The sequence below is a fragment of the Schistocerca nitens genome, chromosome 8, assembly GCF_023898315.1.
Source record: "Schistocerca nitens isolate TAMUIC-IGC-003100 chromosome 8, iqSchNite1.1, whole genome shotgun sequence".
NCBI classification, from domain to species: domain Eukaryota; kingdom Metazoa; phylum Arthropoda; class Insecta; order Orthoptera; family Acrididae; genus Schistocerca; species Schistocerca nitens.
The window spans coordinates 634,874,131-634,900,423 of NC_064621.1; the positions used below are offsets into that span (position 1 = coordinate 634,874,131).

The 26,293-nt window shown below is 39.5% G+C and overlaps 1 protein-coding gene across 1 annotated transcript in view; it reads left to right on the forward strand.

Moving 5' to 3' along the window:
• Window positions 1-26,293, forward strand: part of LOC126199048 (fructose-1,6-bisphosphatase 1) — an 86,862-nt gene that overhangs the window by 44,991 nt on the left and 15,578 nt on the right. The window contains exons 2-4 of the mRNA XM_049935757.1: window positions 9,052-9,196; window positions 11,037-11,143; window positions 15,486-15,630. Of these exons, the coding sequence (XP_049791714.1) occupies window positions 9,052-9,196; window positions 11,037-11,143; window positions 15,486-15,630 (397 nt within the window). The remainder of the gene's footprint in view (window positions 1-9,051; window positions 9,197-11,036; window positions 11,144-15,485; window positions 15,631-26,293) is intronic.

Here is a 26,293-nt window from a genome sequence, read left to right on the forward strand (position 1 = left end):
CTGTGGGGTACTGTGAGACACTCAGAAAACTGAAAGTACGAATTCAAAGCATTCGCCCCACATGGAGCACCATCTCCTTGAGCATGACAATGACAGACCACACACGAGCACTGTGACATCTGTCAATAATTTGACACCTTAGGTAGAGTGTTATTGGTCATTTTCCATATAGTACGAGCTGGCCCCCATCTGATTTTCATCTGTTTCCAAAACTTAAAGAACACCTTCAAGGACTTTACTTTGATAGTGACAAATTGGTGCAAGCAGAGGTGAGGTTGTGGCTCCGTGAACAAAGTCAGACATTCTACAGTGACGGTGTCAACAAACTGGTTTCTCCTTGGGAGAAATGTGTTCATCATCAGGGTGACTATGCTAAGAAATAAATATGGAGGCACAAAGAATAAAAATGTAGAATGTTAATAACCTATGTTTTATTTAAAAGCCTTTAAGACTTTTTACATAAAAATTTCAGACACTTTACTTTCCAGCATACCCTCATAATTATATGAGAATGTAATTTAGAATTATTGACTCAAGAAAGACATCATTGATAATCATGTTAATAACATGAAAATATCTACTTGGCATATGTTAATGAAATATACAACTACTGAGTGGAGAGCTACCACTCCTTTGCCATACAATTAATGTTCCATGTCACTCACAAAACCTAATACTTGGGTTAGCAAATTCATATATCACTTGCTGGGGACACTGTAACTATAGTGCTCAGTATGCAGATGAAACAGCCACAGGCCAAGCAAAATTTGATTCATTATTACTGGTTTCACTCATCGTCTGATAATTGGTGAATGGGCATCCACAGAAATCTTTCCAAACAGGGCAAAATTCAAAACTTGCCAATTTTGATGTAACTTAATCAGTGAGAGTGAAAACATATCACACCCAAGGAACTAAAAGTAACAATACATGCACAAAACTTAACTACATGGTTAACTACATAGTATTTTAAGATTTGTATTTTGGTAACACAACAATAAGGATATTTCAATAGTATAAGTAAGGTATATATTTGTACATTATTAATAGTAATATGGACGTCATTTTCTTAGTACAGTAATCACTTATCAAATCCTCATGTGATTAAATACAGGGTATCCAATGACTTATGAAATAAATCTAGCAACAATTTCCAAAAATGGTTATTCATAGTCCCGTAATGTTAGGTTAAAATGGGCAACTAAAAGTATGAAATAGAAAATAAAAGTCAGAGTGATAGAGAAGACCCCACTGGACACCAACAAAAATGCCACACTTATATCTCTGAAGGATTATTCAGCTTTGATAACATCTATGAGGTCTGTCTAAAAAGTATCCAACCTTTGATTTCCCATGCAAAATAGAGACAATAGCGCAGTTTCACTGTACACAATAATGGAAGAGACCTTTATGAGCATATGTGAGTTTTGTCCCCGCCTTGCAGCATGTCAGTTGCTGCCTGTTGGTCACTGAGTGAGGTGCTACACAACGTGTTCATCGGATTACTGATTCTTCCAAGATGACTGAATGTGTTGAGCAAAGATACAGCATCAAATTTTGTCAAAAGCTTGGTGATTCTCAAAGCAAAACAATTTGTAAGATTCAGCAGGTGTTTGGAGAAGATGCAATGGGTGTAACACAAATTAAGGAGTGGTTCAACCAATTCAAAAATGGCCACACATCAGCGGAGAGTGACCAGCATTCTGGCAGTCCCCAAACTGCTTGAAGTGCAGCTGCTGTTGAGAGGGTACAAAATTTGGTGATGGCGGATCATCGTTTGACTGTGCAGGAGGTTGCCCTAGAGGTTGGACTGAGTAAAGATTCTGTATATGCAATTTTGCGTGACGATTTGAACGTGCACCGAATCGCTGTGAAATTCGTGCCCAAGTTGTCGCCGGAACGAAAGGACCTCCGTTTTGATGTTGCACAGGACCTTCTGGACACCACCAACACTAATCCTGGGTTTCTGAACACCGTGATAACTGGATATGAGTCATGAGTGTACAGGTACGACCCAGACACAAATAGACAATTGTCGCAATGGAAACATCCCGAGTCTGCAAGGCCGAAGAAAGTGCAGCAGGTGTGAAGCAAAATCAAGGTGATTCTGACAGTGTTCTTTGATGTCTGTGGAATTGTGCATCACAAACATGCACCGGAAGGACAACAGTGACAAAGGAGTGCTATTAAGATGTTCTCCAGTGACTCCGTGATGCAGTTCAGCACAAAAGACGAGACATGTGGATGGAGAAAAACTGGCAACTGAATCATGACAATGCCCCCGCACATTCGTCCCACTTGATCCAAAATTTCTTGACCAAACGTGGAATTACAGCCATTTGCCAAACTCCCTGCTCTCCAGACATGGCTCCTTGCAGTTTCTGGTTGTTTCCAAAATTGAAGACGCCATTGAAAGGATCCCATTTTGAGAGAAGAGAAGAACACGATGATGGAGCTGAACACCATTCCTAAAGAAGACTTCTGGATGTGTTTCCAGCAGTGGAAGGATTTGTGGGCTAAGTGTGTGCAAGAACAAGGGGCCTACTTTGAATGGGATTAGGGTCGCAACCCCATCTAGTACTCGAAATATTTTTTTTTTTTTTTTCTGGCCTAAGGTCAGATACTTTTTAGACAGCCCTCATATAACACTTCATTTGCGTATAAAACTTCACATCTATTCACTTCAGTTGTGTTGTTGCCTTACTTCTGATGAGTTCTATTTTTTAGTGTCAACTGGCATAACTGAAGTTAAACAGAACTGCTAGTAGAATTAATTTTTATCAGCCTGGGACTGCACCTAGTTAATGCTCATCTCTCTCCACTTCCATGTTATTGTGCAACATGTCAACTGGAATGCAGAATTCGTACCTCTGTGAATTCATGTGGCGCAGTGTTGTACTCATGGATTTTGAGAAGATCCAAATCCTGGAGAGCAGTTTTTTGTTTTTGCTTCAAATTTCTCATTTTCCCCTTCTCTTCTTGTGTAGAAAGTGATATTTTCCATTTTTGTCTGGTGTGTTTGGAATTAAGTACAGGTACAGACACTGACAATATAGCACAGCTGTGTTCTCCAAGTGTACTAAAGTAGTACTGTTGTGTGTGTGTGTGGGGGGGGGGGGGCACATGACTTTCACATATGTTTATGTGTTGGGGAATCAATGATGGAATCCATGTGCCAGGGTGTTGCACCAGCTCCTTTCTACAGACCCGAATGAGGAATTGGCCAAAAAAGACCGAAATTTTTTTTTGGCACAATTCTTTAAAAGTGAATTTGCAGTTCAGTGGCGAAACTGAAACTGCAATCGTGGCAAGGAATTGGCATAATTTCTCATGAATACAGTGGCAGTTAAGAAAACCAAAGTTACATGGCAGTTGATAAACCTGAAGAATTTCTTGTCACAATCCACAATGTTAAATCTACAGTTTAAGGCAGTTGCAGACAATGATTGCTACAAATTTGAAAGAATTCTATAGTGAAGGAAAACGCTGTACCCAGATTCTAGAAAAATGTAAATGCCCTCTCATGCTCTCTCACACACATGTGTGTGTTCTGCTAGAAAAATGTTTGGGGCTTAATAGTACCATCAGAATCACAGTCAAATCAGGAATGTTAGTGTGAATCAGAAATGAATGTGTGCAGCCCTACATGACTGTTAACATCTTGCTAGACAGCATACCTCTCATAACGCTGTAGAAGAAAGGGAGATATTTAGTCATGCAGTGTGTGGAAAAAAAAAACTTGGATCATGTTCATGGTAACCCAAACGAGCGGGCTTAAGTGATGCTATGAACAACAGTGCCAAAACCACCACCTGTCTGAAATCTTACACTATATACACTGTAAGTTAAACACATCATTGAGCCATGGGTGCACTCAAATGTTTGTGGTTCAGATTAACATGTCCATTGCATATAGTCCCCTTCACACTGTTCACCTGGAAACTGGTTTAAATGTATCTGCTTCACTGACAGCAGCATTTGCAGGTCTGAAACCAATTGTCATTGACAAAGGTGTTACACTCACATCTGGTCCCTGTTGGTTAGGATCTTTTTTATGATTGCTGTTGTCATGCCAAATTACATGGCTGAGAGTGGTACACTATTCCTTGTAGAGAGGTTGGACAATCTGTGTTGATACACCAAAAAATCAGGCACTGTCATGCACATTTAGTGATAGACATGTCCCAATGCAATAGTTACTTTCTGCCATTCAGTCACGGCAACCCATCTTACTGCACTGATTCCGTACATCTGACTGGTACATACACACCACTTCATTGCCGTGACTTACATCAGTGGTGGAGAGGGTCACGTGACTGCCTGGAACCAATTCTGCACTGCCTGCAGTATTCCAAAATGACCAGTGTTTAAGTCTTGTTTGAAGATGGATGACCAGCTTCTTTTGAGGCAAGCTCATCTTTGTGATGTTTTAAAATTATCTTCTTGATAGTAGCAATTTGGACCTCAAGTGGATTCTTATCAACACCTTCTTTGTTGCAGAACATAAACACATTTCTTAGAGCAAGTTCTGAAAGTTGTAAAAGTACTGTGCTGAGGTACTTCTCCCACTTTTCTGAGCTGCTGCATTGTTTTACTAACTGCTGGTCTGCTTTATCGCCTCCATCCACTGTGTTATCATATGGTATTAACTTTGACAACTCTCCACCCTGTGCTTACATTATTCTATACATAGAATGGCTGTTATGAAACTTCTTAGCTGATTACAACTTTGCAGTATGAGGATTCGAACACAGAACCTTAGTTTTTGCTGCTGCTGAAGTTTGAAAAATAGGAGAGATGTAAGGTGGAAGTAAGGTTGTGAGAGTTGTTCTCAGCTAGCTCAATTGGCAAGAATGTTTGTGTGTCTAGATCTGCATACATAATCTGCCAGCCATAGTGCGGTGCATGGTAGAATGTAACCTGTACCACTACTAGTCATTTACTTTCCTGTTCCACTTGCAAAAAGTGCAAGGGGGAAACATCCATCTGTATGCCTCTGTATGAGCCCCAATTTCCCTTATCTTATCTTCATCACCCTTATGTGAAATGTACAATAGCGGCAAGAGACTCATTGTGCAGTAGCTTCAATGCTGATTCTCTAAATTTTCTCAGTACTGTTCCTTGAAAAGAATGCAGCACCTTCCCTCCAGGGATTCTCATTTGAGTTCCCAAAGCATCTCTGTAATACTTGCAGGTTGTTCAAACCTACTGATAACAAATCTAGCAGCCTTCCTCTGAATTGTTTCAATCACACCTTATGCAGATGCTAAACACTCAACCAATACTCAAGAATGGGTCATACAAGTGTCCTAAGTGTGGTCTCATTTACAGATGAACCACACTTTCCTAAAATTTTTCCAATAAACTGAAGTCAACTATTTGCCTTCCCTACTACAATCCTTATATTCTCATGCAATTTCATATTGCTTTGCAATATCATGCCTAGATATTTAATCAATGTAACCCTGTCAAGCAGTACACTACTAAAGCCAAATTCAAAGATTATAGGTTTGTTTTTCTTACTTATCTACATTACCTTACACTTTGGTATGTTGATAGACACACAAACAAACACAAACACACACACAAAATTCAAGCTTTCGCAACCCATGATTGCTTCATCATGAAAGAGGGAAGGAGAGGGAAAGACGAAAGGATGTGGGTTTTAAGGGAGAGGGTAAGGAGTCATTCCAAGCCCAGGAGCGGAAAGACTTACCTTAGGGGCGAAAAAAGGACAGGTATACACTCGCACACACACATGGGATATTACGCTTGCATACACTCCCTATATGGCATCATATTCTGGGGAAATTCTCCTCATAGCATAACCACATTCCGGAAACAAAGAAAGATTGTGAGGATAATGAAAAGTGCTAACAGACAAAAATCGTGCAAACCATTATTTAAAGAACTGGGGATTCTACCCCTACACCTACCATGTTCCTAAAAAAGCATGCTAAAAATGGAAATGTATTTATTCAAAATAAATCTGTACATGAACACCATACAAGGGCAAATAGTGACATACACAGACATCATTGTTATACCACACTGTGCAAGAAAGGTGTATATCACTCAGGTTCACATTTGTTTAATAAGCTGCCAAGTAACCTAAAGGCCATAAATAAAATCCATACCTTTAAAAAATCTGTAACTTCATATCTCTTGGAAAACTGTTTTTACTCAGTAACACAGTATCTTGAAAAATAAGTTAATTTCGGTTGTAACAATATAAAAATGTAATGTAACAATATAGCAATATAACAATGTAACAATTTATAATTGTAATGTATACAATCAATGTAACACCCTGTGCTTACAAATGTCTGCTTGTGTCTGTGTATGTGCAGATGGATATGTGTGTGTGTGTGTGTGTGTGTGTGTGTGTGTGTGCGCGCGCGAGTGTATACCTGTCCTTTTTTCCCCCTAAGGTAAGTCTTTCCGCTCCCGGGATTGGAATGACTCCTTACCCTCTCCCTTAAAACCCACATCCTTTCGTCTTTCCCTCTCCGTTCCTCTTTCCTGATGAGGCAACAGTTTGTTGCGAAAGCTTGAATTTCGTGTGTATGTTTGTGTTTGTTTGTGTGTCTATCGACCTGCCAGCACTTTCGTTCGCTAAGTCACATCATCTGTGTTTTTAGATATATTTTTCCCACGTGGAATGTTTCCCTCTATTATATTCAATCATCTTTGTTTTTAGATATATATATTGTTTTCTATACAATACTCAATGATGGCTTACTTCTCCAAATCCCTTTGCTTTATGTGACACATATGCTCAGCAAAAGGCTCATTCACAGGTGCTCAAAGACCTATGATATCTTTTAACAGAGTGTAATAAACCCCATATTTCTGGAGCATGCATCTTATTTTCTGGTCATCACCACAATACAGTATGGAAGAAATGTTGCATCACTTGGAAGATTCTTTCAGGTGTCATTGATGAAGGATGCTTTATAATGCTGGATGATGACCAGTATAGTAAGATGCATGCTACTGTAACTGAATAAGTACTTACTTTAGAATTATCTAGCTAGGATATCACAGAAAAGGGCCATAGAAATAAAATTAGAAAAACAAAGTCAGGACTTTTTGCTCAGTTCTGGTATTTTATTCATTATAATAGGAAATCAATCAGAAAATAGTGAAGAGGTACATGTGTCATCGAATAAAACAGAAGTGATTTCTGGCACTCCCCAAGGTAGTGTTATAGGCCCTTTGCTGTTCCTTATCTATATAAACGATTTGGGAGACAATCTGACCAGCCATCTTCGGTTGTTTGCAGATGACGCTGTTGTTTATTGACTAATAATGTTTTCATCAGAAGATCAAAACAAACTGCAAAATGATTTAGAAAAGATATCTGAATGGTGCAGAAAGTGACAGTTGACCCTAAATAACAAAAAGTGTGAGGTCATCCACATGAGTGCTAAAAGGAACTCGTTAAACTTTGGTTACATGATAAATCAGTCTAATCTAAAAGCCATAAATTCAACTAAATGCCTAGGTATTACAATTATGAACAACTTAAATTGGAAGGAACACATAGAAAATGTTGTGGGGAAGGCTAACCAAAGACTGTGTTTTATTGGCAGGACACTTAGGAAATGTAACAGACCTACTAAGGAGTTGCATACACTACACTTGTCCATCCTCTTTTAGAATACTGCTGTGCGGTGTGGGATCCTTACCAGGTAGGACTGGTGGAGTACATCGAAAAAGTTCAAAGAAAGGCAGCATGTTTTTTATTATCACAAAATATGGGAGAGAGTGTCACAGAAATGATACAGGATTTAGGCTGGACATCATTAAAAGAAAGGCGTGTTTAGTTGCGACGGAATCTTCTCACGAAATTCCAATCACCAACTTTCTCCTCCGAATGCGAAAATATTTTGTTGACACTGACCTACATAGGAAGGAATGATCACCACGATAAAATAAGGGAAATCAGAGCTCGTAGGGAAAGATATAGGTGTTCATGCTTTCCGCGTGCTATATGAGATTGGAATAATAGAGAATTGTGAAGGTAGTTCAATGAACCCTCTGCCAGGCACTTAAATGTGATTTGCAGAGTATCCATGTAGATGAAGATGTAGATAGAAGCCTCAGGAGAGGACAGAAGGTACAAAACAAAATCCTGAAGTAGACTTCTCTTGCTTCTAAGCAGTCACATAATGCCTCACACACACACACACACACACACACACACACACACACACACACACACACACACACACGCAAACGCACCTCATACACACGACTGCAGTCTCAGGCAATGAAAATCACACTTTTCAGTTTCAGTTGCCTGAGACTGCAGTTGTGTGTGTGTGAGAGTTGATTTGGGTGTGCACGTGTGTGTGTGTGTGTGTGTGTGTGTGTGTGTGTGTGTGTGGGCGCGCGCGCGCGTGTGTGTGTGTCTGTCATGTATTGTTGATGGAGGCCTTAATGGCCAAAAAGTTTAATTGTGAGAGTCTTTTTGTTGTGCCTATCTGTGACTCAGCATCTGCACTGTATTGTAAAGGTCAGTATTATTCCTTCAAACAACACAGAGAAAGCTATGTCTCACCTTTTTTTAATGAAGGCTCTTTTTGTGCCCACAGTTCTAAATGGAAAATGAAATATGAAGGCTCTCGCTAGTGAAATGTGAAAACTGATGTAGCTAATTCACTGGATGGAGTCATACCAAAGTCAGTGACAATAAATTTATGACCTTGGAGCTGAATGATAAACATTATCCCTCCCACTCTTAGAGGATTAAGAAAGATACAATGACAGCTGTGCTCTAAATGTTTACCAAAAGTTTTCTTATTAGTGCTTCCAGACACACGGATCAGTGCTTAGGGCCACATTCACCATTTTCTGGGAAGCAATTTTCTTTATTACATTTGTGGTTGGAGGTATCCACTATCTGTTCCTTCACTATATATTCAGAATCTGAGCTTGTAATGAATGGATCATCTCAGCTAAACTGATACTCTGCTCGTGCTCAATATCAAATGTTAAATTCTGTCTCCTTTCTTATAGCTTTTGATTCCTTATTTCTGTTTGTAGGTATGGTATAGCTGGAACAACAAATGTCCAGGGTGAAGATGTGAAGAAACTTGATGTGTTATCCAATGAGCTGTTTATTAATATGTTAAGATCCTCATTCACAACATGTCTGCTTGTAAGTGAGGAAAATGAAAATGTAATTGAGGTAAGTATTTCTAACATGTCAGTTTTATAAAGCTGAATAGTAATCCTGTGTGAACTTGTAACTAAAATAAGAATTGATCTGCCCCTTCCATTGTCTGCTTCCTGATCTATAACTTGCTAGTAGATACATGGAGCACAATATAATTGGTGGATTCCACATTTTGTGATAGAAATACTGATGTGAGCATAAACAAAATGAATATACACCATCTAGAGATGTTATTTGAAGTAGAAAGAAGTTGTGCAAACTGGAAAACAACAATCTGGTGGTTTTAAAAATTGTAAAAAGCTAAGCTAACAACACAATTAAATCAAAGCTACTTCCACAAACAGAGGATGAAATGACACAGTTGTCAGAAATTTTTATCTCTCAGACTTTTTGTGATCTAACATTAAGAAAGTGTACTATGTAGAACTGTGGTAAAGACATCATGGTATGATTCCAGTCAGGAGGTTTGTAAATTCCCATTCCAGCTAATTTGCTTTTCCTAATTCATTTCAGTTGAATGCCAGGACACCTCATATAATGAAGGTCATGGACAGTTATCTCCTCCATCCTTCTTAAACTGAGCTAGTGATCCAGCTCAGTGCCAACAGGACCTTGAATTCTACCTTCGTTGCTAATATCAGGCTAAGTGGGGAACACTGAAACTATAATATGATTTCTGTTAGTTAACAGCCAATGTTGCCAGGTGACATGGAGAATTATAATGTGTCCGGCACCATCTGCAAACTTTTTCCTTAGGGCTTGACTCCCCAGTTCTGAATTGATAAACTGAAGCACTTAAAGTCCCTGAATGCTTCATTTTCAGCAAATGTTAGCAAACAAATAATGTTGGTCAAGCACTGCAGCAGCCATCAGAAAATGTTAAATTGTGCTATCACTTTCTTCATTGAGAAATTAAGCAGTTCATAGTTCCCCATTGGCATTATCTAAAACACCTCAGAAAAGTGACTTCTAGTTTTGAAAATGCATGGTATTAATTAAGTCCATTCCCTCCATGTAATTAATGTTTTTGTGAGTGTGTCTGTGTTTGACAAGGAATCTAATACTAGCAGAAACAGACTACTCAAGAAGATCACACAATAAATTATTCACGAATTTTCGAGAATTATTAGGTAATGATGGGTCAAGCAAGGCAAAGCACAGACAGACTTGTTTTATGTGAAGAAATAACTTATATACAACAGTATTTTGTAGAAATTATATAATTATTTTTGCACAAGATGTACCAACTAAATTTTTCATCAACAAGAGGACTGGAGGGATGTAGAAGATTTGTTGTTTTGTTCAATATGTTCCCAACTGTTGTTATTGATTTGATTATATAGTTGTGTGTGTGTGTATTTGTGTTTGATTTCCTGACAGTAGTTCCCTGTAGTACATACAAAGCACATAGACAAGAGTCACAAGAGTTCTTAACACATTCAAAGTTTGTCAACGGTTAAAACTTTTAGCAGTATAAGAGTTCTTTCCTAAGTTTATATATGCTACTTCAATCATTAACAATATTATGAGAACAATTGTAGCTACTCTCCATTTAGCGAAGATGCTGAGTGGAAAATAGGCACAACAAAAACTTTGCCCATCAAGTAAGCTTTTGACAGAAAGGTCCTTCATCAGAATTCCAGTTAAAGCTTACTTGGTTGATAGTCTTTTTGTTGTGCCTGTCTGTGACTCAGCATGTTCACAACATGGTAACACCTACCCTTTTCACAATATTGTCATTATTCCATTCTAGATTTTCCATTGTTTGATATTTTGTTTATTATTATTTATATACTTAGGTAATAAGTAATTTTGTTGATGAATTATTTGTATGAATGTGGTGAATTTGTAGGTGGAAACTGACAAACAAGGAAAGTATGTGGTGTGCTTTGACCCTCTTGACGGTTCCTCCAATATTGACTGCCTTGTTTCAATTGGTTCAATCTTTGCTATCTACAGGTATGTACAGAAATGTTTACTACAAGATCTAGTAACTAAATTCATCTCTGACAGGAAGATCAGTACTTGTAATTATTTGTAAAATGATATTGTCAATCTTAGTCTTAAAACATCAGATTATATAATTTATAGATGTGCGAGATTTGTAATAAAGAAAACTGGGTGGAGAGGGGGGGGGGGGAATAAGACATTCTCACATAAATTTGCAAAGAAAAAAAATTAATTGTGGAATTTGGGTACAGTCTGCTTAAAGAAGGGAGATGATTCTCTAGTGTAAAAAAATGACACTGGGGGAGGGCATAGCACAAGACACAGGGCAGCAACAGTAAACTTATTTATACAAATAGCAATGACACATCAATTAAATGTGGCAAGGAAAGTTCTGGTAGAATGCAAATAATTTAAGGGGCTCCGGAACGCCCTATACGTGCAATGTTAAAATAAATCTTATAAATTACATCTTTCCTCACAAAGTATTTGAGGTAGGAAGTTGAACTTTTTACAGATTATTTATTGGAATACGGGCTACAACTTAACACAGGGATTTTACAAAATTTTAGTTCAGTTATTAAAGATGATTTTTTTTTCAATTGTAATGAAAATTCACAACATTTTTTTGCAATTTTTTATTTATATATTCAAAAATATACAGTTTTTTGGAAAAAGGCTGTGTTAAATTATGCAGAAGGTACTGTGTAACATTTACTGAAAGTTTGAAACAAATATGTTTGGAAGATCCTTAGAAAACATGTAATTAGTATGAGAAAATAAAAGTTTTGGGAATCGAGCGACAAAGATTGGATTAACTTTTTAGTGCATTCCAAGTCCATAGGATGGATTATCTTCATCCTCTGCAAACTCCTCCTCCAGCTTCCTCTTGTTCCTCCTCCTGTTTACTCTTGCTTGTATTTCTAGACTCTTTACAGCCCTGTCTGCAGCCCGAAGGCGTTCCTTGTCTAAAGCAAGCATCGCTCGTACCATGTTAGAACCTATCTTCATTCCCATATTTCTAAATACCTTGCACCTTACAATGGTGCCATCATTGAAAGTCGCAACAGCATCATACACACCAAAGTGAAGTGTTTCTATTCCAACAAATACAGTCTTGGGGATTCTCGACCATATAACACTATTTACACTTTCATTGGGGTTTTGAGTTTTTCCGTGAATACACTTTTTCAACAGTTCAGGTGCTGCTAAGTCTCTGAAAATAGGTTTTATCACCTCCATTATTGCATGAGGCAGACTATGCTTATGAGTGTACACTTCACCAATTAGCAATCCTTTGTTATATTTACACCAACTGTCTTCTTCTTTGGGACACAAGCTATGTTGGGGATTTTCATCTGTTGAAGAAGTATGAAAAAAAAAAGAGCCCAAACAGCCTTCTTCATTTCGTCGACACTTTGTGTATTTTGCCTAATAGCCATTCCATAATAGTTCTGTATTTTGTCAATTACACTGTCAGTTAACCTTCCCTTCCCATCCAACCCTTTACCATCACTGAGTTTTTGTTTTTTGTACGAAGTTTTCAGTCGCCGAAGTCTTGTTCCCATTCGCTTCTGTACGTGTCCAATACACTCAAATTTCTGCACTACAACATCATCACCACAGGGCTTCAGTCCTTGAACATGTTTGAAACTTTTAGAATCACCATCACCAAGGTAATTAACATATCGCACTTTATCACACGCCTCAGAACGCTGGAATATACTGGCAACACCAGCCACTTCCATTCCTCCACTACTGCCACTATAGTTAGCTTTGCAATTATTTTCATGTGTACCTTTATATTTTTGTGGACATCTTCAATACTTTGATATTACTGCTACATCTAAAACTTTCCCTGTATACATACTGGTGGCAGATACTACACAATGAAGAGATGTGTGTCCCCGTTTATGCCAGGTACCATCGAACGCTGCAGTCAAATCTCTGTTACCATTATTTTCCATTACTGCCTCTTCCACAGCGTTCTTCATAGATTCTATACAGACATCTTCTACTTTAGATCCTATTAATTTATTATAGGTCGTAAACTTGGTTGGGGGATTTGGAAGATTCATGATGCTACAGAAAATTGCACCTGCAGTAGCACCCTTACCAACTGAACGCAAGGAATAAACAAATCTAATGTTGTGCTCGTAGATTTTGCTACCATTTTCTTCAGTTGCAGTTGCTGCAACACTGTTCCAAAAGGTGGTCATGTATGAACACTTATCACATTTCAGTTGTATTTCACTAGCAAGTCCTACGTGCTTTATTATGGAGAGTTCCAGACCAACTTCACTACAATGAATACATCTTACACAGTTTGAAAAAATTCCTTTGAGAACCGACATATCAAATATTTCATTCACATCCGATTCGCCCATAAAACATTCATAGTTTTCACTCATTGAACCAAGCTTCTTCTGTGAAGTATTTTCTTTCCCACTTTGACTGCTATGGGCAGGTGTACTTGAGAGGTTAGGTTCACTCACTTGGTTATCGTCTTTATTGTTTACAGTAATAACACATACCTTTGGCTTTCCAACATTTCTCCTTTTCTTAAAAGCCTTCAGAGGATTTCTAATAACTTTACTTTTACTCATTATTATACTTCAACAAAACAGAGATTCAAGAAACAGAATTAATTACGAATATTTTTGAGATAACGACAGAGTAAATAAACATGAAACAATTGACAATCACACCAGCGATATATATTGAACCATCACAGGTTAGCCACAACACATACTTTATCTCACATCACTAAAATGTACCTGATGAACACGGACGTCAATAATAACACCATTTGACAGCAGTTTAACAGCGCCACAGTGGGTCACGCCCATGTAGAACACATTTCAAAAAAAATTTAAAAAATAGTTGTAGTCTTCGGAATTGAATAAATTATATATCTATTAAAAGGTAATAGTCTGCAGATTCAGAAAACACAAAAAAGTAAAAATTGAACTTTTCGTGATTTTGAGCCTCTCCGGAGCCCCTTAAGAGTAATGGAGACAATTCGCTTAATGGTAGAAACATTGAATCATCAACAGGCACACATAAAAGAATGAAAACTTTGCCAGCTTTCAGACAAATCCTTCAATCGGCTTTAGTGCACACTATCACATTAAAAGATTTGTCTAAGAGCTAGCAAAGTTTTTATTCTTTTTTGTTTGCCTGTTGATGATTCAACACTTTTACTATTAAGTGACTGTCTCCTTCCTCTCCTTCCACTTTACTTAGGTAGTCATAGTCAGTTTAGAGAATGCATTGTATAGAGTGGGCCATTTCAATGGAACTATAACTAAACATGTAAGCAAACACAGTTGTAAACCTATATTATTAGCTTTTATGATCCTACTGCAGATTAAAAATTAATGTTAACTACATTTGAGAAGTAGAATAATGTCTACAAATAATCATTTAAACATGAACTGTTACGGTGGTGTACAGATGAAAGAGAGAGGGAGTATTTTTAAGCAATTCCTTGAGTGGTGCAAAGGTCTATAAGTGCTCAAAAACATATAGCAAAAAATTAGGATTTGCCACAGATTCAAAAGAAACGTAAAAACATACTGGTAGCATATTAGCAAGTCCTACAAGTTAAACAATTAAGTAGATTCGAGGGGATAACTCCTTTTAGTTTCATGACAAGTAGCAATGTTCATGGTAAATAGGGAATGACCACAATGTTATATACAGATATAACATTGAAACATATACAGATATAACATTGTGGTCATTCAAATATTGATCTTGCAGTTGTGTACAAACAGAACTGTTTGTTTTCTAGGGCATTCATGGTAACCATTTATAATGTTCCCTGGGGCACCGTCACATGTGTAGAAATGGCACAATATTTCTGTAAGGCAGCTGCTCATAATCTTACGAACTTTTCAGAGTTTATTAAACTCATGGATATTGTTGGCTATGTACTCTCTGTAAAGGAGGAAGATGATGAACAAACAACATCCAACATTAGGCCCCAGAACCTTATAAACAGTATGTAGTGTGTGTGACTTGGGAAGCACATGTTAAATTCAACTTGTTTAAGAACTAACATTTCATTGTTTATATATTATATATGTTTGGTTCATAATTGCTGCTTATCTTTTGTTTAATGTATACCTTGGCTTGTTCTGTGTGCCTCAAGGTTCTCCTTCATTATGGTATGTTAATAACACGATACATAAATAAATGAATGAGAGTTGTTCTTTCATTTAGTATCTTGTTTTATGGAAAGAGAGGTGAAACTGGTGCTGTTTCCATTCATTTCAAACTTAATTTTGAAACATAGTCCTTTGTTTCTTACACAACATTTATGTTAAACTTTATAATTTTTCACTTTCAGGAAAGTAACTAGTGGCCCACCTACTGTGGCAGATGCCCTTCAGCCAGGCAAGCAGCTTGTCACAGCAGGATATGCTCTGTATGGAAGTGCCACCATGGTTGTGTTAGCTCTTGCCGGTAGTGTTAATGGCTTCATGCTCGATCCTGTAAGCATGATCTACTACATAAATTTTCGTGATTTTTGTTGCTAATGCTAGAGTTTCAGGAAAGGCCTTCTAGCAAGGATGCAATATGCACTATAGAACATATATTTGTTATATTATAAGGGTCAGCCAAAAAGTAATGCTAGTTATTTTCAAGTGAAAATTTTGAATTTTGCACCATCCTGCAAAGCTTCTTCTCTTGTCCATTGTAGCAGTAACTTTTTGCGTCAGTGGATGCCATTTCTGCAGTCACTTGCAATATGGCAGACATCTATGTTCATATAAGACATCATTCTGTGATAGAAATCTCGAATGCAGAAGGTGAAATGCTCACTCACATTGATCAAAGACTGAAAAATGTGTGTGGTGATGCAACTCTGTTAGACAATGTGTTGATCACTGTAATGAAGCTGAAGGGCAAACACCACTGGCTGACAAAACATGGAGCAGCAGGCCAGACACTGCAGTGAGCCACACAATATTCAGCGAGTTGATGACATCATTTGTGGTAACTGCCATGTGACTGCAGATGATTTATGTTGCATTACCTCCCTCAGTAAAGGCAGTGTGATGATGATTATTCAACAACTGGGATATCGAAGGTTTGTGCAACTTCAGTACCAATACTGTTAACTGACCAGAATAAAGAGACAAGAAAAACAGTTGCCTATCAACTCTTACAGGGAGAGGAGCTTCTGGAAGAAAACAGTGACCAGTGACAAAACATGAATTCATTTTTTTGAATCAGAATCAAAGAGGCAGTCAGTGGAATGACATCGCAGCAGCTCACTGAAGGAGAAAAAGTTCAGAACTGTGTGACTGGCAGGGAAAGTTATGGCTAAAGTATTCTGGGATGCCGATGATGTGGTTATGGTTGATTTTTGGACTAGGGATGCACAATAAATTCTGTCCAGTGCATTAGAACCATCAAACAGCTTCAAGCCATATCCAATGGGTTTGCCCCACAAAATCAATGGCAGATGTTTTTCTTTTGCATGACACCAGTCACCACACCACTGAAGGTATTGTGAAAATTGGATGAGAAGCCTTGTGTCAACTGCCATGCAGCCTTCACCTGGCATCAACAGACTTCAGACTGAATACATCCCCATGTTAAAAGATGGGCCAAAATAGTGGATATGGACAGGGATTATACCGAAAAGTGATAAATTAACTTCAATATTGTAGTTGCACTGAAATTCTTCAAAAATAAAAATAGGAGGCACTACTTTATGACTGAAGAAAGGTTGATGTGTCAGATCATATTTTCAGGTGAATTATATCTCCCTTCATGGACAAAACCTTAAGGGCATTCAGCTGTGTTTCATTAATATACTGTTATTGGATTATCCAGTCATGTGGTTTATTTGTGTATTTAATTCACATTATTAATTTCAAAATTATATAAGTTCGTCTTCATATGTGCTTGTAGTACTCCAGCTCAACCAAAATATTGAAGTAAGAGGGATGAAAAGTAATGCCTTCAAATTTTTTATGTGAAAACTCTTAAAGCTTTTTAAATAAAACAAACATTATTAACATTCTATATCTTTATTCTTCATGTCTACATATTTGCAGCCCTCTGCTTTTACAGAGCTCTTCATTGTACATGTAATATAGTGGCATGTGATTTTACTGTGTTGGTGCATAAGGAACAGCATGCTGTAATGCGGTTTCCGATTTTAAGATTTCATCCACACATGGAGTACCTTCCCCTTCATTGCGACAATGCCAGACCACACAAGAGTACTACGACAAGTGCAAAAGTCCGACGGGTTCACTGCCACCATTTGCCCTCCATACAGTTCTAACTTGGCCGCATCAGATTTTCATGTGTTCCCAAAATTTAAAGTACACCTTCCAGGACTTCACTTCATTAGTGATGAAGTGGTGCAAGAGGAGGTGAGGTTGTGGCTCTGTTGAAGAAGTCAAATATTCTACAGCAATGGTATCAACAAGCTGGTCTCAAATGGGGAGAAATGTGTCAGTCACTAGATGACTACAGTGAGAAATAAATATGTAGATATGAAGAATAAAGACACAGAATGTTAATAAACTTGTTGTATTTAAAAAAAATATGAGTTTTCACATAAAATACTCAGAAGCATTACTTTTCTGCATGCCTTTGTACATAACTTGTTCCAAAACTTAACCAAATCAAAAGTCATAGAACAAAGAAAAGTAAACTACTCACCTATAGATGACTGACATGTAGAGTACAGGAATAGAAAACAGTGTGTGACTGTGTACATTTGGGTGTCAGTATGGTTGTGTGTGAGTTTGTGTACTCTTACTACAAAAAGAGCAGTATTTTGAAAACCAGTGTTAACTGTTTCCTATTACATGTTTCTATGCACTATGTGCCAGTCCTCTATAGATAAGTGGTTGCCTTTCCCTTACTTTATGTAATTTTCAATCCAGGAAGTTCCATATCATTGTTATAGGACTCAAGAGTCAGTAGTGCTACTGTAAGCATAAAATAAGTCAGTTCTTGCGTGCAGCCAACATGAAAGCAGATCATTCAGTAACTGAATTTTAATGCCAGATTTTAACCATAAGGCACAGGGAGGGAGGTACTGGCGGAGGCATAAAGCACTTAATAGATGAAGAGTTCAATAAATGACTAGATGGAATTCTTAAAACAATTGAAAAGGATGGAATAACGTCACTATTGTAAAAGGGATAGATTGCTACTCACTATATGGAAGAGATGTTGGACTGCAGACAAGCACAAGAAAAGTACTGAAGTTCCATCGTAAATGTACAGATGATGATGATGATGATGATGATGAAATGGATTATTGTATATTTTAGGCATTACAGAAACAGGATATGCCAATACCCAAGCTGCTCTCCCTTACCAGGCAAACAGAACAACTCCAAATACTTATAAAAAAATTTGGGACTATATTTACTTTCAGTAAGATAAAGCAGTATGAACAAGTGCTTTAGCTTATAACAACCATGACTGAAAAAAACATTTTTAAGCCAATTGGAAGGTAACATTCATTTGCAGCCATAATATTATAGTTGGACATTAGTTTGTAGATTACAAGCCACTATTACATCAGGAAAGACTCAAAGAGCACAGACTTTAAACAGTTTTCCAAAAATGGTCACACAAATCTCTTCATTCCTCTCGGGCTCATAAAAGATTTCACCTGAAAAAAGGTGCAAAATGTTGTTGTTGTTGTTGTGGTCTTCAGTCCCAAGACTGGTTTGATGCAGCGCTCCACACTACTCTATCTTATGCAGCCCTCTTCATCTCTGAATAACTACCAAAATCCACATTCATTTGAACCTGTTTACTGTAATTGTGTCTTGGTCTTCCTCTGCAATTTTTATCCCCCCACCCACACATGCACTTCCCTCCAGTACTAAAGTGATGATTCCCTGATGTCTCAGAATGTGTTCCTTCAAACAATCTCTTCTGTTGGTCAAGTTATGCCACATTTTTTCTCCTCAATTCTATTCAGTACCTCCTCATTAGTCACACAATTTACCTATCAAATCTTGAGCATTCTTTTGTAGCACCACATTTCAAAGCCATCTACTCTTTTCTTGTCTGAACTGCTTATTGTCCATGTTTCAGTTCTTTACAAAGCTACACTCCATACAAATACCTTTAGAAAGGACATCCTAACACTTAAATCTATATTTGATGTTAACACATTTCTCTTCTTTGGAAATGCTTTCCTTTCCGCTACCAGTCTACATTTTATATCCTCTATACTATGATGTTCAGCAGTCATTTTGCTGCTCAAATAGTGAAAGTCGCCTACTACTTTGTGTCTCATTTACCTCAGCATCACCTGATGTAATTTAACAAAATTCCATCAACCTTGTTTTGCTTTTGTCAATGTTCATTTTATATCCTCCTTTCAAGACACTGTCCATTCCATTGTACTGCACTTACAAATCCTTTGCTGTTTCTGACAGAATTACAATGTCATCTGCAAATTTCAAAGTTTTTATTTCTTCTCCCTGAATTTTAATTCCCTTTTCAAATTCCTCTTTGCTTTCCTTCACAGCTTAAACAGTGTACAAACTGAATATCAATGTGCATAGCCTACCCCTGATACCTCCATAAATTTAAAGAATTTATTCCAGCCAACATTGTCAAAAGCTTTCTCCAAATCTATGAATGTAATAAATGTAGGTTTGCATTTCCTTAACTTACCTGCTAAGATAAGTCTTAAGGTCAGGATTGCATTGCATATTCCAACATTTCCCGGAACCCAAACTGATCTTGCCTGACATTGGTTTCTGTCAATTTTTCCATTCTCCTGCAAATAATTTGTGTCAGTATAATGCAATCATGACTTATTAAACTGATAGTTTGGCAATACTCCCACCTGTCAGATACTGAGGTGAATGTTTCAGTTTTAAAAGAAAAACTTAGCATATGTCAGGGGACTATATGAAAGGAGGTTGGCTGCTCATCTACACTTCCATCTACATCTCAACTCCATAATTGATTATATAGTGTGTGGTGAAGGGTACTTTATTTACCAACGTCATTTCCCACTTGCAGTAGGTTGAAAACGCAGATCTCTTTAATCTTGCCTTCTTGGCCTTTTTGTGAATGTATTCAAGAGGAAGCAATATATTTGTTGATTCTTCTAGCAGCATAAGCTTTTGGAATTTTAACAGTAAACCATATAGTGCTATATAATTCCTCTCTTATAATGTCTGTCAGTACAGTAGCTGAGCATCTCTATGATGCTTTCACAGTTACAAAATGAAGCTGTGATGAAATAGTTACTTTTACTTGGATATTCTCTATCTCGTCTATTAGTCTTATCTGGTAAGGGTCCCATATTAATGACTACTACTCACACAATATCAAGTGTTTCTGCCTATTCATCCACTATACATCACAACTGGTTTATGTTGAGGGTCAACTGCCAATCCCTGCACCAAGGGTTGATCCTTTAGAAGTCTTGCTCAATTTTATTACAACAATTTTCTACAGTTGCAGCTTCTCTATATACTACAGCATCATCTGCAAATAGTCTCATGGAGCTTCAGACGTCATCTACTAGGTCATTTATACATATTGTGAACAGTAATGGTCCTAGAAAATTTCTGTGGTGTACAGCTGAAGTTACTTTTACATTTCTCTTCAATAAGAGTGTCTTGCTGTGTTCTGTTTGCAAGTAACTCTACAATCCTGTCACAAAGTTGGTCTGATATTCCATACTCATGTATTTTATTCATTATGCAACAGTAGAAAACAGCACTGGACACCTTCCAGAAGACAAGGAGCATGGCATCAACCTATGCATCAGTATCACTTGCCTTCTGGGACTTGTGAAGAAACAGAGCAGTCTAAATTTTACATGATCATTGTTTTTAGCATCCATGCTGATCCCCTTAGAGGAGATTTCCTGTCTCCAATAAGATCATATAATACAAAAGTGAAAACACATTCCAAAATTTTACAGTGTACTGACATCAGCAATATAGGCCTATAGTTTTGTATATCTGGTTGGCAACCTCTCTTGAAAACAGAAATGGCCTTCCCTTTTTTTTTCAAATGCTTCACTTCTCCAATGAGCTTGAGGGAATATGGTATAGTTGTAGGTAAACAACTAGAATTCTCTCATGTACAGATTTATTCACACTTAGCGTCTACACAGATACAAGTCTGGAGCCTAACTGCCGTTAGCGTCCAACATGCTCTCCAAAGCCCTCTCCCCAAAGATAGCACACTTACGCACAGAACAAATATCGATTTTTATGGCGCTCTACGCCACATAGCGGATCCGCCGCAGGATTTTTTATGGCAGGAACCAACGGCTTGAGATCAGTGAGCACATAGAAATCTCATCCCTCAACATCAGTTCTGAAGTGTCTTATGGCCTCGTAAACTGCAAGTAATTCTCTGTCGAATGCTGAGTATTTCTTCTGCGCGTTGTTTAGCTTTTTTGAGAAAAACTGCAGGGGGGTCGTAACATCGTTGTATGTCTGACTCAGTACTGCGCCGATAGCATTGTCACTAGCGTCAGTAGTGATAAACATTGTGGCGTCCGCCTGTGGGTGAGCAATAGTGACAGCGGAGGCCAACAGCTGTTTGAGTTCATTAAATGCCTTGTCCATGTCTGGTGTCCATGGTACCTGGCGGGTGCCAGAAGTTTATGGGCCAGCGAGAGCATCTGTGAGAGGAGCCTGTACCGCAGAAGCGGCTGGCAAATGTTTCCGGTAATATTTAACTGTTCCGATGAACCTGTGTAATTCCCTATAGGTCTGAGGGCGTAGCATCTCGAGAACAGGCTTGATCTTGTCCTGTGGTGGTGTCAGACCGTCCGATGACACAACATAACTTAGGAATGTGACGGATGACTGGTGCAATTGAGTCTTTTTATTGTTCAGTTCAATACCAGCGCCTGCTAAAATATCCGTCACGACTTGAACACGCTCCTCACTCTGTTCTAAAGTAGAAGCAAAAACCAATATGTCGTCCATGTATATGAAACAAATGTCTAGATGGGATAAAGTTTGATTGATGAAACGCTGCCACGTTTGGGGGGCATTTTTCAACCCAAACGGCATAAATTTGTATTGGAACAGCCCGAAGGGAGTGGTTATGGCAGTCTTTTCAATGTCCTCCGGAGCCATAGGAATCTGATGAAATGCATGCTTACAGTCCAAAACAGAGAAGTACTTTGCACCTGCGAGCGCATGATTGAAGTCTGCGATGTGTGGGACCGGATATTTATCAATGATGGTGCGGGCATTTAAATGCCTATAGTCTCCGACCATACGCCAAGTACCGTCTTTCTTTTGGTCAAACAGGATAGGACTAGCCCAGCAACCGGAAGAAGGTTCAATTATTCCCTTTTGAAACAGATCATCCAATTGTTCTTTTGCAATTTTCATAAATTCCGGCTTGAGGTGGCGTGGACGTTGCGATATGGGCGGCCCATCGGTTAGACGTAACCGATGAACTGTGCCGTTAGTGACTACTGCAATACGTGGCGCGGCACGATAGTCAGATGTCCGTGAAGCGGAGCAGGCAGTGGCGGACGGGCCAAGCTGTGGCGCTGAGGGCACGGAAGTACAGGTGTGCCACCCGCTCGTAGGCTGCGTAAAGGCCGCACACGTGTTAACATGGGCGAGGTTGGTACACTGGTTCTTGGTAGCGGGCCGTGCTGCTACGAGCGCTGTAGGCACGAGTGGGCGTGGCCGGACAGCAGATGGCCGTAGTTCATTGCCACGAGCTTGGCAAGTTAATTGTCCATTCGGAACGCAAGGAGCATGAGCACTCGGGCATACCCTATCATTACAAAAGGGGGTGCTGACACAGTTTACAGAGTTCACAACATTGTCATTAACATGCGCGGGCACGGGAACACCAGATTGGCACGGACTGACCTTGTCTGTAGCCAACGAGTCGTCTGCTTGTAGTGCCGCGAGGCGTTGTTGTGTGGAGGCCAACTCGTGGTGTATGTCGCGGAGATGCAGCAGCATTTCCATACGTTCCATCCGCAACTTAGAAGACTTGGCGCACTCCACTAGCCACTTGTTTGTCCAAGATTGCAGCTCGAAGGATAGGTTTACACACTTCTTAGCACAGCACACATGTTTTGTGTTATCCGAACTGTCACTCGGCGAAGCGAAAGGAATATGCTTGTTAAGGGGGGGGGGGGTAAAACACAGTATTTTGCACAAAATCTAGTGACAACTGATAGTGCTTGAGGAAATCAATTCCGAGAATAGGTTCTTCAATTGTTGACACTAGAAACGTCCACTCCAGCTTGCACTCAGGCGAAAGTTTCACTGTATACAAAGTGGAGCCCGAACACTGTAGGGTAGACAAGTTCACTGCACGAAGTACTGTTTTGTGTGGTTGCACTTTACTGGTTGCTAAGCGAACCGGCAGCAAAGAGATGTCTGCGCCAGTGTCTACCAGAAAACATACACCTGATCGTAAATCGCGAACATAGACTCGACCACACTTACTGTTATTGTCCGAAACGGAGTGCAACGTGGGATGGTGCCCATCGTTTACATCGCCGGAGGTGTGGCACCGTAGCCTACCTACGGTTGGAGTTTGGGTAAGAACACGGTGACTGGCATTTGCGAGCTTGCTCTCCAAATCTCGCGTGAAAGAAACAGTAAGGTTGGGCGGGCCTGTGCTCCTGTGGGTAGTAGCTAGGTGACGGAGTATGTGCCCCAGAGTCTTCCACAGAGGCCGATGCACTGCCGTTGCGGGGAGTTGAAGGTGCAGGCAGGGCTGCTAGTTTACCAAACTTGTTATTAGCCGCACCAGACAAGGGCGTGGTGTCAGAAAGCGTCTTAGTGCGGTCACATCCAGAATGCAGTGCACGGAGCTCACGTTGCCTGGCGGAGTATGCTCTGTCGGCGGCACGTAAACGTTCATTTACTGGCCTATCTTCATACGCAGAGATTGCAGTCTGGACAGGCAAAGGCAGCTTTTCAGTCTAGATTTCTGCGAGCGTGTCATCAGGCATAACTTGCTCATCGACGAGAAGACGGATGCACCACCACAGCTGGGACAGAGACCTGTCGCCGAGACGCTCTTCGTAGATGAGCTGTCGTACATTTTCTCTCCAGGTTTTCTGGTTTTAGAGACGCGCTCCAGTATCGTTTGTTTCGCCACAGCATACTTCCCTGCTGGGTGCTGGGGGGGGGGGGGGGGGGGGGTGCTTTGACCAGATCATAAATTAAATCCAAAGCACAGACATTGAATGTTTGCTCAACCAGGTTAAACCAGAACTCCGGGTGAGCGGGTTTGAAGTCTGGTAATTTCGGCAGATTCGGCACTGCAGTCACTGCGGAGGTGCGCCTATTACTTCGGACGGAAGTAGAGCATGCAGAAGATTGCGAGTCCAGATTATTGGCGTCCCGTAACGCGGGAATCGCGAAATTCACTTGACGCCGGGGGGGCGGCTGAGAAGCAACGGACGCTCGAACGGTGTGAGGATCGTAGTCAAAATGTGCATTCTCATTGGCGTGGTAGCTCGGAGAGAAGCCACAAGTGCTTAAGTACGCCGGTGAATGTCCGTTATGCACACAGTATTCACTCGACCGTCAGTGGTGGAGCTGGTTGTAGATGTCGGAGTAATTACTGTCCAGCACAGAATTGTTGACCTGATTAGAAGCAACACAAGGATCCCACACACGTCCACTAGGATGCACACTCGGTGTGATATTTGCTGTTTGGTGAGCATGGAACACCTGTTGACTAGCCGGCGCGGAAGGATACACACGTGGCGGGAACTGATTCGAGTTTGAATTTACTACTGGATTTTCCAAAGTGGCAAAACCTCGCTCGATGCCACGGACTGTATTGAATTGTGTGTTCGACACAGGAGTAGAAATGTTCCGACCAACACTCTGTGGAGAACACGTGGGAAGGTCCAGGCTAACAAAGCCAGAGTCCATGACCGTTGGAGGTTGGAAGAAACTGGCGGCACTCGATGAATTCCACTGCATGTTCTGGCTGAAGGATTCCGAAGATTCTTGTGGCATGTCCACTATGACGGCAGGAGTGCTGGAGAGATGTTGCTGGAATCCGGGTGGCGGTGAATGCTGAAACACCATTGTCTGGAGCTGAACAAAGGCCCTCGCGATCGTGGAGAAACCCGACGTGGTAGGCGCGTAAATAACCTTCAGGCGGTAACTCGGACGCATTATACACAAAAACGGGGTCACCAGTGAGGGAATATGGTATAGTTGTAGGTAAACAACTAGAATTCTCTCATATACAGATTTATTCACACTTAGCGTCTACACAGATACAAGTCTGGAGGCTAACTGCCGTTAGCGTCCAACATTCTCTCCAAAGCCCTCTCCTCAAAGATAGCACACTTACGCACAGAACAAATATCGATTTTTATGGCGCTCTATGCCACAAGCTTTCATATACCCTTTATAGAACCAGACAGGTATCCCAGCTCAGTTGTGTTTCCTCTCTGTAATATTAACAGACCAAGACACTAAATGGAACTATTCAAAAACTTGCTTTCCCATAAACATACACAAACTTTCTTCTGTAGTAGTCTGGTCACAGGCATTTCCTACCTGATGTCAGGAAGGCCCACATCACACAACAGCCTATTTGCAAATACTGCAAAGTTTTCTACATGGAGATAATTTCTAACTGTATGCATATTTACATGAATGGACTGTAAAAAAACTGTATCTAGCTGCTAATTTGACTATATAATAATTGATAAACATTTTGCAAACAATGCTGATGACTTCAATGGTGACTTCACTGTATCTGCCACTTGTCACCATTTTAAACCGTTTTTGCCACTACTGATGACTATTGTCTCTACAATTGCACCTTTTTTAGTCTTCCCTTTCCTGTCCCACATTCACTCATTCTCTGTAATTTCTTTTCTTATACCTTTTCTCTTCTGCACATTTTTCTCATAGCAATGCTGGTTATTTCCATTGTTGTACAATTTGAAAGCAGTAGTGTCATTACCACACAAGAAATTGCTGTAATGCTGACTTTAGACATGTTATTGTCCACAAACTATTGTCTCTCAATTGGCACCTAGCATTGTCTGACTGTTATAATCATTATTTCTGAACTGTACCTCTGCTCTACACAGTACACAATTCTGTAAATTTTTTTAATATTCTTCTGCATTTAGTATTGCCTTAAACACTAGAAGGGAGCCACACA